Below are 13939 nucleotides of genomic sequence, written 5' to 3'. Positions count from 1 at the left end.
ATTCCTCCCCTCACTCATTCTCCTCTGTCTTGGCCTCCCTACTATTTTCTGAACATGCCAGGCATAAACTTGCCTCAAGACCCTCACACTGCGGTTTCATTGGCCTGTATCACTCTTCTTTTAGATAACTGCATGACATACACCCAACATTTCTTTCAGGTCTTTACTCAAATGTTTTGTTGTTGCTGAGTTATTTCAGTAGTACCCAATCTGAAACTACAATTACTCTCCCAACCTAACATTCTCCTTTACCTTTCTCTACAGTGTTTAGCTTCACCTAATTTATCATACATTCTACTTATTTATTTTATATATTGTCTTTCTCTCTCCCCAACTAAGAGGTACATGTTTTTGGCTCTTTTGTTCATTTTTCTATTCCCAGTGCCTTAGAATAGTCAATAATTCAATTAAGTATTTGTTTTTAATAGTTGAATAAAATTGTTTTTATGACACATGAAGATAACACATACTCAACTACATGTTCACCTTCCTTCTTGAGCGTCACCTATCCAAACATGGACTCATGGACTTTCTCTCCTGGCATGGACTCAAACTTAATTGACAAGGATCTGTAAAAGCAATCTTCAAGACAGATAATAAACAATGGAAAATTAAATATATAAAAATATAAAGAGGGAAAGGTAAGGATTAGAATCATTTAAATGAACTTAGGAAGAATTTTGGAACAACTGCAAAGAATAAATGGATATCACAAATTCATATTTTAGAGCTTTTCCTGAACTTTAGGTATGGGGCACAGCTATAACTATGAAGAAATAAAAGTTAGTGTCTGACTAGGCAGTGGCTCAGTGGATAAAGCATTGGCCTAGGATGCTGGGGACCCAGGTTTGAAACCCCAAGGTTGCCGGCTTGAGTGCAGCCTCACCAGCTTGAAAGCAGGATCATAAATAGGACCCTATGGTCACCGGCTTGAAACCCAAGGTTGCTGGCTTGAGCAAGGGGTCACTGGTTCAGCTGGAGCCCCCGGTCAAGACATATGAGAAAGCAATCAGTGAAAAACTAAGGTGCCATAACTATAAGTTGATACTTTTTTGTCTCTCTCTACTATCCTGTCTCTGTCTGTCCCTGTCTGTCTCTCTCGCTTAAAATAAAATAAAATAAAATAAATAAAACAAAACTATCAACTGAAGCTCATTGTCAGGGTGGAGAGAAATAATAATAACTACCTTGGTTTGAAAATATTTCAGCTATTCAGGTGATCAAATCAAAGGAGATTATTTCAAAATGAAAGCCATAAACAGAAAAAATCTTGCTCAGATCACAATTTTCTGACTCTTTTAGTTTCAATAAAGAGCTTATTATAATGGCAACCTTAAAAAGTAGTACCTTCTTTCAAGTATCATTTATTTAAACTATAAAGAGTGACCAAGGCATATAATAATGGGTTTTGTCTCAAAGATAGTATTGGTTATATAGATTTTCTTAGAAATGGTATAGAACCACAATCCTAAACTCACTTTATTTCTGCCTTGTCCAAACTTCTGTAATATAGAGATTTATTCCTTACCTTCACTCTCTGAGCTGGAAAGCCTGCGTTTGTGAACTCGTCTGATTTCTTTACCACGTCGTAAGCTCTTCTGGGAACCATCACTCTCTGAATCTTCTTTGTAGTTAATCTGTCTTTTCTGGTTCCTCCTTGACCGCCTTCGCCGAGTTTCTACATAATCATCACTAAAGTCATCGCTAAAATCACTTTCTATTTTAAAAAAATGAAGAAAAAAGTCACATACAAAATTTAAGTTCATTAACTAGAATTGTAGTTAGCTTAGGTTCAAAAAAAACCTAAGCAGAGTTAATTTATAACAATTTTTAAATAATAACTTTAAGTCACTTATTTTCCTTTTAATAATATTAGCAAATCTTTGGGGCTTTTATGCCAAACATCACAAATGTATCTTTTTTTTTTTTTTAGTGAGAGGAGGGGAGGCAGAGACAGACTTCTGCATGCATCTCAACCAGGACCCACTGGGCAAGCCCACTAGGGGGAGATGCTCTGCCCATTTGGGGGACCTTGCTCTGTTGCAACTGGAGCCATTTTTTAGCACATGAGGCAGAGGCTGTGGAGCCATCCTTAGCGCCTGGGGCCACCTTGCTCCAATCAAGCCATGGCTGCAAGAGGGGAGGAGAAAAGATAGACAAGTGAGAGGTGGAGGGGTAGGGAAGCAGATGGGAGCTTCTCCTACTTGACAAATGTATCTTATTACCAGTTAACCCTCAAGATGAAAAGGTGTTTTATAGAACCTGTATCTCATTCAACTGAGAGCTACCCAGTTAGCTGGACATCAGCCACAACTGGTCTTCTGGTGGATAGTTACCATTCTGCCTCATGATAATCTGCGGTTCCTATGTATGTAGCTGAATGGCTACAGTCGCAACTTCACAATGTGCCACAAGATTAAGTTCTCTAACCATAGAAAAGTGATAAGCGAAAATTGGCATTCTATTTTTTGCTTTTTTCCACATGGAATTAAAATCTGCTAAACATACAGGGCTACTAAAAACTCTGAAAGCACTGCTAAATAGCACTATTCTTTGTTACTTCTAATCAATAAACCAGAGTCTTACTATGACACTGGATCAACAGTGTTGGAAGAATGCTAACAAATACCACTGAACTGTGGCATCCAACCTTGTTCCCTAATGGACTTTAAGCATTTCAAAATCGCTAGTCTGAAGACAAACTGAGTGATGGTAACATGTTTTGTCTACTAACTAAAATAAGAATCCACGGCCCTGTCCGGTTGGCTCAGTGGTAGAGCATCGGCCTGGCATGCAGAAGTCCGGGGTTTGATTCCCGGCCAGGGCACACAGGAGAAGCGTCCATCTGCTTCTCCACCCCTCCCCCTCTCCTTCCTCTCTGTCTCTCTCTTCCCCTCCCGCAGCCGAGGCTCCACTAGAGCAAAGATGGCCCAGGCGCTGGGGGTGGCTCCTCGGCCTCTGCCTCAGGCGCTAGAGTGGCTCTGGTCGCAACAGAGCGACGCCCCCTGGTGGGCGTGCCGGGTGGATCCCGGTCGGGCGCATGCGGGAGTCTGTCTGACTGTCTCTCCCCGTTTCCGGCTTTAGAAAAATACAGAAAAAAAAAAAATTAAAAAAAAATAAAAATAAAATAAGAATCCACAATTACATTATGATATAAAGAAATAAACAAACAAGGGAGAAGAGAAAATGCTTCCTAACAGAACACCAAGTAATAAATATAGTAGGGATAATGAAATTAGAGAACTAGCAACAAATGTTAAAATTAGTAGGTGAAACATCTGATAAAGAACAGGGTATTTGGCCCTGGCCGGTTGGCTCAGTGGTAGAGCATCGGCCTGGCGTGCAGGAGTCCCGGGTTCGATTCCCGGCCAGGGCACACAGGAGAAGCGCCCATCTGCTTCTCCACCCCTCCCCCTCTCCTTCCTCTCTGTCTCTCTCTTCCCCTCCCGCAGCCAAGGCTCCATTGGAGCAAAGTTGGCACGGTCGCTGAGAATGGCTCTGGTTGCAGCAGAGCGACGCCTCAGATGGGCAGAGCATCGCCCCCTGGTGGGCATGCCGGGTGGATCCTGGTTGGGCGCATGCGGGAGTCTGTCTGACTGCCTCCCCGTTTCCAGCTTCAGAAAAATATACACACACACACAAAAAGAACAGGATATTTAGGCCCTAGCCCGTTTGCTGAGTGGATAGAGTGTCCGCCACACAAATGGATGTCCTGGGTTCTATTCCCAGTCAGGGCACACAGGAGAGGCAAACATCTGCTTCTCTCCCCATCCCTCTCCCCCCTTCTTTCTCTTCTTCCCCTCTAGCAGATAGTGGCTCAGTTGATTCAAATGGTGGCCCCAGTTGCTGAGGATAGCTCAGTTGATTTGAGCATTGGACCCAGATGGGGGTTACAGGGTGGATCCCAATCAGGGAGCCTATTGGAGTTTGTCTCTCTATACCCCCTCCTCTCACTTAAGAAAAAAAGAAAAATAAATAACTAGAGTTTTGTAATCTTCAAAAATGTCAAGGTCAATAAACACAAAGTTTGAAGAATATTCCAGATGAAAGAAGATTAAAGAGACATGACTACATACAATGAGTATTCCTGGATTGGATCCTGGACTAGGAAAAAATACTGACATAATGGACAATATTGGGGGTAAAGATAGTATATTCAATAAATGGTGTTGGGAATACTGGACAGAAATATGCAAAAAATTGAAACGAGATCACCTTCTTATACCATACACAAGAATAAACCCAAACTGGATTAAAGACTTAAATGTTAGACTTTAAACCATAAAACTCCTAGAAGAAAACAGGTAGTAAAATCTTGAACATTTCTCCTAATATTTTTTCTGACACACACACACACACTAGGCAAGGGAAACAAAAGAAAATGTAAACAAATGGGACTACATCAGACTAGAAAGTTTCTGCACAGCAAAGGAAACCATCAACAAAATGAAACAACAACCCACTGAATGGCAGAAAATATCCGGCAATGATACATCTGATAAAGAGTTAACATCCAAAATTGATCAAGAACTTATAAAACTAAACATAATAAAAAACAAACAGTTGGAACTAAATAGTTCTCAGTAGAGGACATACAGATGGCCAACAGACATATAAAAAAATGCTTAACTTCAATAATCATCACAGAAATGCAAATTAAAACCACAATGAGTATTACCTCACACCTGTAAGAATGCCTATCACCAATAAAACAACAAATAAGTATTGATGAGGATGTAGAGAAAAGGGAACCCTTGTGCACTGTAGGTGGGAATGCAGATTGCTGCAGCCACTGTGGAAACCAGTTTCAAAAAATTAAAAATGGAACTGCCTCACAACCCAGCGATTCCACGACTGGGGATATAGCTGAAGAAACCTGAAACACTAATTCAGAAGAATATATGCACCACTATGTTCAATGCAGCATTATTTACAATAGACAAGATCTGGAAGCAGCTCAACAGTGCATCGGTAAATGAGTGGATAAAAAAGTATTTACAGGATGGAATACTATTCAGCTGGAAAAAAGGAAACCTTACCCTTTGCGACAGCATGGGTGAACTTGGAGAGTGTTATGCTAAATGAATTTAGTCAGTCAGAGCAAGGTAAGTACCATACAATTTCACTCATATGTGGAATCTAATGAACAAAATGAACTAACAAACAAACTAGAGACAGACTCAGAGAGCAGGGTAACAGTTGTGTGTAGGGGTGGGGACATATATTGAAGGGATTGAGCAAAAACAAGAGAAAAAAGAACTGGACCCAGACAAGAGTGTGGTGACTACTCAGGGAAAGAGAGGTATGGGGAGGTGGAGGATGGTACAGGGGGATAAATGGTGATGGATGAGCACTTAACTTGGGGTAATGAACACAAAATACAGTGTACAGAGTTGTGTTATAGAACTGTGCACCTGAAACCTGTAAAATTTTGTTAACCAGTGTCACCCTAATGAATTCAATAAAAAGGAAACAAAAAAAAAATTAAATAAAAATGGATGTTTGGCTCAAAGGCAAAAAAAAAAAAGACAGTATTTATAGACACCTATGAAATTTTTTTATTTTTATTTTTTATTTTTCTGAAGTTGGAAACGGGGAGGCAATCAGACAGACTCCTGCATGTGCCCAACCGAGATCCACCTGGCACGCTCACCAGGGGGCGATGCTCTGCCCATCTGGAGCGTTGCTCTGCTGCAACCAGAGCCATTCTAGCGCCTGAGGCAGAGGCCATAGAGCCATCCTCAGCGCCTGGGCCATCTTTGCTCCAATGGATCCTTGGCTGCGGGAGGGGAAGAGAGAGAGAGAGGAAGGAGAGGGGGAGAGGTGGAGAAGCAGATGGGCGCTTCTCTTGTGTGCCCTGGCCGGGAATTGAACCCGGGACTCCTGCATGCCAGGCCAACGCTCTACTGAGCCAACCGGCCAGGGCAGACACCTATGAAATTTGAATGCATACTATTGATAGATAATATATAGCATTGTATCAACTTAAAATTTCTGATTTTAGCTCAGTTGATTTGAGCACTAGCCCCAGACGATGGTTGCCTTGTGGAAACTGGTCAGAGCACATGTGGGAGTGTGTCTCTCTATCTCCCTTCCTCTCACTTAAAAAAGTATTATATAAACAAACAAATTCTGATTTTGATCATTGTACCATGGTTATTGAAGAAAATATCCTATTCTTAAGAAATAATCACTGATAAAGAGTCATGATAGGCCCTGGCTCGTTGGCTCAGTGGTGGAGCATTGGCCAGGTATGTGGATGTCCCAGGTTCGATTCCCAGCCAGGGCACACAGCAGAAGCACTCATCTACTTCTCCACCCCTCCCACTCCCACTTCCCTCTCTCTCTTTCTTCCCTTCCTGCAGTCATGGCTCGAATGGTTGGAGCAAGTAGGCCCCAGGTGCTGTGGATGGCTCTATGGCCTCTGCCTCAGGCACTAGGAAGAAATCAGTCGATGAGCAATGGAGCAGAGGCCCCAAATGGGCAGACCATCACCCCATAAGGTCTTGCCAGGTGGATCCTGGCCAGGGTGCATGTGGGAGTCTGTCTCTCTGCCTCCCCACCTCAAACTTAATTAAAATAATAGTAATAAAAAAGAAGCTTATATTAAAATTGAATGGAGCCAGACCAGGCAATGGCACAGTGGATAGAACATCAGACCAGAATGCAGAGGACCCAGGTTTGAAACCCTGAGGTTGCCAGCTTGAGCCCGGGCTCATCTGGTTTGAGCAAGGCTCACCAGCTTGAGCAAGGCATCACTCGGTCTGCCGTAGCCCCCCCCCCCCCCGCATCAAGGCACATATGAGAAAGTAATCACTGAACAACTAAGGTGCCACAACAAAGAATTGATGCTTCTCATCTCTCTCTCTTCCAGTCTCTCCCTATCATTGTCTCTATCACCAAAAAAAAAAAAATAATAACAATTGAATAGAATTTTATTTTAAGAACTCTTAGCTCCAGAAATCACCAAAATTTATTAATACAAATTATTTTTACCAGAGTCTCTACTATTCTCTTCAGACTCTTCCTCTTCATCATCATCAGAATACTTTTTCTTTGGGGTTTTTCTCCGTAAACGCCTGCTTTGCCTCATGGGCCGAGAGGGATGTCGCCTCAGCCTTCGGCTACAGAAATCAGTGTCACTGTCATCATTAGATGGTGGGTCTTCTTCACTTTCATCTGGGTTTTCATCAGATACAACAAACTCATCTTGAGATCTGTTCAAGAGAAATCACATGAATTTTGATAGTACAGTACACTTAAAACTGTGAACCTGTTTCTGACAGTTCTTGAGTTGAAGTTCTAGCAAGTCCAATGTGAATCATTAAATAATGGTTAATATCATATCTGAATAATTGTATCAATTTCCCTATAATGAAAAAATTGCTACTTGTTCCTTTCTTAGGAGTTATGAAGCTGAACTGATGCTAATTTTTGTACATAAATTGCTTGGCTTCCCCCCTGTACCTTAAAGTCAACATGTCCAAAGGCAAACTCACTATTTCCTTACCTACTCTTCCTCTTTCTGTTTCCTAGCCTGGTATTTGATAATATCAACCATCCAGTAACTCATACCAGAAATCTGGTACTTATTCTAATTTCTCCCTTTTTATTTCTCACCTCTAATCATTTACTAATTCCTCTTCAGTCCACCTCTTAAAGATATTATCTCAAAACCAGGTGAAGACGCTACAAAGAAAGAAAACTAGAGACCAGTATCCCTGATTAACATAGATGCTAAAATCCTCAACATAATATTAGCAAACCAGATCTAGCAATGCATTAGAAAGAACATACATCATGACCAAGTGGGATTTATTCCAGGGAGGCAAGGCTGGTACAATATTCGCAAATCAATATGATTCATCACATAAACAAAAGAAGACTAAAACTCACATGATTATATCAACAGATGCAGAAAATTCATTTGATAAAATCCAGCACCCATTTATGAACAAAACTCTGAGCAAAGTAGGAATACAGGAAACATACCTCAACATGATAAAAGCCATCTATGACAAACCCACAGCCAACATAATACTCAATGAACAAAAATTAAAAGCAATTCCCCTTAAGATCAGGAACAAGTCAGGGGTACCCCTTTCACCACTCTTATTCAACACAGTTCTAGAAGTCCGAGCCACAGCAATCAGACAAGAATAAGAAATAAAAGGTATCCAAACTGGAAAAGAAGTAACACTATCACTATTTGCTGATGACATGATACTATACATAGGAATCCCTAAAGTCTCAGTCAGAAAACTACTAGACCTGATAAATGAATTCAGCAAAGATATAAAATTAATGTTCAGAAATCAGTGGCATTTTTATATATCAGCAATAAAGTGTCAGAAAGAGAAATTAAGGAAACAATCCCCTTCACTATTGCAACAAAAAAATAAAGTACTGAGGAGTAAATTTAACCAAGGAGGTAAAAGACTTGTACTCGGAAAATTATAAGGCATTAAAAAAAGAAATCAAGGGAGATACAAACAAATGGAAGCATATACCGTGTTCATGGATAGAAAGAATAAATATCATTAAAATGTCTACACTACTCAAAGCAATCTATAAATTCAATGCAATTCCAATTAAAATACCAATGGCATACTTCAAAGATATAGAACAAATACTCCAAAAATTTATATGGAACCAAAAAAGAACAGAAATAGCCTCAGCAATCTTGAAAATAAAGAATGAAGTGGGAGGTATCACACTTCCTGATATCAGGTTATACTACAAGGCCATTGTAATGAAAACAGCTTGGTACTGACATAAGAGCAGGCATACAGGGCCCTGGCCGGTTGGCTCAGTGGTAGAGCGTCGGCCTAGCATGCGGAGGACCCAGGTTCGATTCCCGACCAGGGCACACAGGAGAAGCGCCCATTTGCTTCTCCACCCCTCCGCCGCGCCTTCCTCTCTGTCTCTCTCTTCCCCTCCCGCAGCTAAGGCTCCATTGGAGCAAAGATGGCCCGGGCGCTGGGGATGGCTCTGTGGCCTCTGCCTCAGGCGCTAGAGTGGCTCTGGTCGCAACATGGCGACGCCCAGGATAGGCAGAGCATCTCCCCATGGTGGACGTGCCGGGTGGATCCCAGTCGGGCGCATGCGGTAGTCTGTCTGACTGTCTCTCCCTGTTTCCAGCTTCAGAAAAATGCAAAAAAAACAAAAAAAAAACCCAAAAAAAAAACAACAAAAAAAAAACAGGCATACAGATCAATGGAACAGAACAGAGAACTCAGAAATAAATCCACACCTTTATGGTCAACTGATACTCGACAAAGAAGAAAGAGCATACAATGGAGTAAAGACAATTTCTTTAATAAATGGTGTTAGGAAAATTGGATAGGTACATGCAAATAAATGAAACTAGACCACCAACTTACACCATTCACAAATAAACTCAAAATGGATAAAAGACTTAAATGTAAGTCGCGAAACCTTAAAAAGCCTAGAAGCAAAAAACATAGGCAGAAGACTCTCAGACATCTCTCGTAGCAATACTTTTGCCAATATATCTCCTCAGGCAAGGGAAATGAAGGACAAAATAAACACGAGGCCATATCAAACTAAAAAGCTTTTGCACAGCAAAAGACATCATTAACAAAATTAAAAGACATACCACTCAATGGGTGAACATATTTACCAATAAGTCTGATAAGGGGTTAATAACCAAAATTTATAAAGAACTTCTAAAACTCTATAACAGGAAGGTAAACAATCCAATTATAAAACAGGGAAAGGAACTGCAGAGACACTTCTCCAAAGAGGACATACAGATGGTCAACAGGCATATAAAAAAATGCTCAACATCACTAAGCATCAGAGAAATGCAAATTAAAATAACAATGAAATATCATCCCACACCTGTCAGAATGGTGCTCATTAACAAATCAACACACAATAAGTGCTGAAGAGGGTGTGGAGAAAAGGGAACCCTCCTGCACTGCTGGTGGGAATGCAGACTTGTGCACTGCAGAAAACAGTATGGCGTTTTCTCAAAAAATTAAAAATGAAACTCCCTTTGGACCCAGCTATCTTACTTTTAGGAATATATCCTAAGAATAGCAAATCACTGCTGCAAAAGAAGATATGCCTCCCCATGCTTATTGCATCGTTTACAGTAGCCAAGATCTGGAAATAGCCTAAATGTCTGTCAGTGGACGAGTAGATTAAAAAGCAGTGGTACAATGAAATACTACACAGCTATGAAAAAGGAAATCTTACCTTTTGCAATGGCATGGATAGACCTGAAGATTATTATGCTAAGTGAAATAAGCCAAGCAGAGAAAGACAAATATCATATGATCTCACTTATATGTGGAATCTAATGAACAAAGTGAACTGAAGAACAAAATAGAGGCAGAGGCGGAGTCACAGGAAGCAGAGGAGCAGCTGTCAGAGGGAAGGGGGATGAGGGGCAGGATCAGAGAAGGTAAAGGGATTAGTGAAATTATATATATATATATAATTTATATATATAACACATAAATACAGATAACAGGACAGCAAATCCTAGAGGGAAGGGAGGAGGGAGTTAGAGTGAAGGGAATAAAGGGGGTGTAATGGGGGACACATGGTTGGGGGTGAGGGTGTTATATTGAAAGGGACATTTGAATCCATGTTAACACAATAAATTAAAATTAATAAAATAATGAAGAAAGAAAAAAAAAGATACTATCTCTAATCATCTCCCTCCTAACTACTATAGCAATTCTCCAAGTAGCCTCTGTAATCTCTAGGTCATTTCCCTTCAATATATCCTCCAAATGAGTATAGTAGCAGTGTAATCCCAAATCTCTCTAAAATGTAAACCTGACATCAGTCTGGTGTTTAAACCCTTCTGTGGGGGCCTGACCTGTGGTAGTGCAATGGATAAAGCATTGACCTGGAACAGTGAGGTCACTGGTTCGAAACCCTGCGCTTGTCAGATCCAGGCACATACGGGAGTTAATGCTTCCTGCTCCTCCCACCATTCTCTCTCTGTCTCTATTTCTTCTTTCTAAAATGAATTAAGTCTTTAAAAATGTTATATTAAAAATAAATTTTAAAAAGCCACAAAGCCCTTCAATGGGATTTCATCACCTTCAGGCCAGAGTCTGTCAAACAAAACACTCCATCATGCTTCCTTTTTATCTCTTGGCGGCATCTCAGCAAGAACACTCTCTAGTTCTTTCCCATATTTTTGCTGCGCATACACAGCAGGAGATTCCTAAATAGTCCATGGCATTTTATGCCTTGGACATGTGACTTGCGTTAAGTTCCTCATCCTGCTTTTAATCCCAAAACTCATTTATTCATTCTTCAAATTTCTTTTCCTCCCTTCCTCCCTTCCTTCCCCTCTTCTCCTCTCTCTTTCCTCCCTTCCTTCCCTTTCTTTATTGGGGAGAGAGAGAGAGAGTGAGAGTAAGAGAGAGACAGAAAGGGGGAGAGGAAGGGAGATGAAAAGTATCAATGCATAATTGTGGCACTTTAGTTGTTCACTGACTGCTTCTCATATGTACTTTAACTGGGGGGCTCCAGCTAAGCCAGTGACCCCTTGGTCAAACCAGCGACCTTGGGCTCAGGCCTGAGACCTTTGGACCTCAAACAACCTTGGAATCTTATGCTGATGATTTCACGCTCAATCCAGTGACCCCACACTCAAACCAGCAACCTGGAAGGTTCTGAACCTGGGACCTTGATGCCTGAGTCTATGGTCTATCCACTGTGCCACCACTGGCCATTCTTCAAATTTCATCAACCTTAATTTCCACTTTGACCTCCCTGAATTAATCTGAGAATCCTTTGTACCCTAACTATGCCTTATCTGTATTTTAGCAGCAATCACGCAAGTGACAGTTTTTGTGGTTTATATGCTTGTTTCTTCCACTAACAATCTGAGAGGAGAACTCTGCATTACTGTTTCATTATCTACTCGACAGGGAAGACTTCCCTGATATTCCATACTGTATTGCTTACCTCAACCCAAACTTCTAAGGGTCCTTGGAGAATAGTATCTAATTACTTGTACTTGTCTATTTCTTCCTTTTTTTTTTTTTTGCATTTTTCTGAAGCTGGAAACAGGGAGAGACAGTCAGACAGACTCCCGCATGCGCCCGACCGGGATCCACCCGGCACGCCCACCAGGGGGCGACGCTCTGCCCACCAGGGGGCGATGCTCTGCCCATCCTGGGCGTCGCCATGTTGCGACCCTCCTGAGTGTCGCCATGTTGCGACCAGAGCCACTCTAGCGCCTGGGGCAGAGGCCACAGAGCCATCCCCAGCGCCGGGCCATCTTTGCTCCAATGGAGCCTTGGCTGCGGGAGGGGAAGAGAGAGACAGAGAGGAAGGCGCGGCGGAGGGGTGGAGAAGCAAATGGGCGCTTCTCCTATGTGCCCTGGCCGGGAATCGAACCCGGGTCCTCCGCACGCTAGGCCGACGCTCTACCGCTGAGCCAACCGGCCAGGGCCTGTCTATTTCTTATATTTGACTTCTTGTTGATTTGGTAGCATAAGATTTCACATAAAAAGAATGCTTGCCTGACCAGGCAGTGGTGCAGTGGATAGAGCGTCAGACTGGGATGCGGAAGACCCAGGTTTGAGACCCTGAGGTCACCAGCTTGAGCAAGAAAAAAAAAAAAAAAAAGAGCTCACCAGCTTGGACCCAAAGTTGTTGGCTCGAGCAAGGGGTCGCTCGGTCTGCTAAGGCCGGCAGTCAAGGCACAGATGAGAAAGCAATCAATGAACAACTAAGGTGTTGCAACGAGAAACTGATGATTGATGCTTCTCATCTCTCTCCATTCCTGTCTGTCTGTCCCTATCTATCCCTTTCTCGGACTCTCTCTCTCTCTGTCCCTGTAAAAAAAAAAAAAAATGCTCAATGCAGTTAATGAAATATAAATACAATTTTGAATAGTAACCAAACAACCACAAACCTACTTTGTTTTAACATAAAAAGAATCAAGATCAGCCTGACCAGGCGGTGGCGCAGTGGATGGAGCGTCGGACTGGGATGCGGAGGACCCGGCTTCGAGATCCCGAGGTTGCCAGTTTGAGCGTGGGCTCATCTGGCTTGAGCAAAAAGCTCGCTAGCTTGGACCCAGGATCGCTGGCTCGAGCAAGGGGTTATTCGGTCTGCTGAAGGCCCACGGTCAAGGCACATATGAGAAAGCAATCAATGAACAACTAAGGTGTCGCAATGCGCAACGAAAAACTAATGATTGATGCTTCTCATCTCTCCATTCCTGTCTGTCTGTCCCTGTCTATCCCTCACTCTGACTCTCTGTCTCTGTAAAAAAATAAAAAAAATAAAAAATAAAAAGAATCAAGATCAGTATTCTTAAATCTGTTTTAAATATCTTGAAAATAAAGAGATGTCTAAGTGCATGAAAAACAAAAGCCCCATCACAGCAGGACCAGCTTCTTTGCTAGTACTGTTTAAGCACGCACCCATCACTGATCTTGAATTCATCCTCACTCTCTTCTTCATCCAGGTTGCTATCACTGTCCAGGTCGTTTAATCGCCGGCGTTTCTTTCGGCGAGCAGCAGCAGCCCTCTGAGGTCGTTTATTTTCTTTTCTTTCTTCATCCAAAATGGTAGAGATGTCTTTCCCACGGTGACCCGTGATGGTAGAGATATCCTTTCCGCGGCCAACCCCTGAATTCAGAAGAGGAAGGTTGAGGAGAAGAGAGACAACTGTATGTTTGTTTTAATATCTAACGACTATCCTTATTTGTACTTAGTAGCTCTTCACTGGTTTTCTTCTATAACATGTGGTATTCTGATGACTATAGATAATAGAGCTCTTATCAAGAGTTCTGACATTCGTTTGTCCTACCAAGTACAAGTTTACTTTGCAGAGAACATCATTTTTTGTTTTACATTTTGATATAATTCATATATTATAATATTCAACCTTTTTACGTGTATAATTCGGAAGTTTTTTTAACTTAGTCATAAA

At 41.7% G+C, this 13939-nt stretch overlaps 1 protein-coding gene across 3 annotated transcripts in view; it reads right to left on the bottom strand.

Moving 5' to 3' along the window:
* Positions 1-13939, bottom strand: part of RSF1 (remodeling and spacing factor 1) — a 187945-nt gene that overhangs the window by 9105 nt on the left and 164901 nt on the right. For all 3 annotated transcript variants that reach the window (XM_066249494.1, XM_066249483.1, XM_066249500.1), the window contains 3 exons: positions 13428-13635; positions 6997-7217; positions 1529-1717 (listed from right to left, as the gene is read on the bottom strand). In XM_066249494.1, coding sequence (XP_066105591.1) covers positions 1529-1717; positions 6997-7217; positions 13428-13635 — 618 coding nt within the window. The remainder of the gene's footprint in view (positions 1-1528; positions 1718-6996; positions 7218-13427; positions 13636-13939) is intronic.

This window comes from Saccopteryx bilineata, chromosome 1 (genome assembly GCF_036850765.1).
Source record: "Saccopteryx bilineata isolate mSacBil1 chromosome 1, mSacBil1_pri_phased_curated, whole genome shotgun sequence".
NCBI classification, from domain to species: Eukaryota; Metazoa; Chordata; class Mammalia; order Chiroptera; family Emballonuridae; genus Saccopteryx; species Saccopteryx bilineata.
The sequence above is the reverse complement of the archived record's forward strand: the minus strand, read 5'-3'. Positions and strand labels throughout refer to the sequence as shown.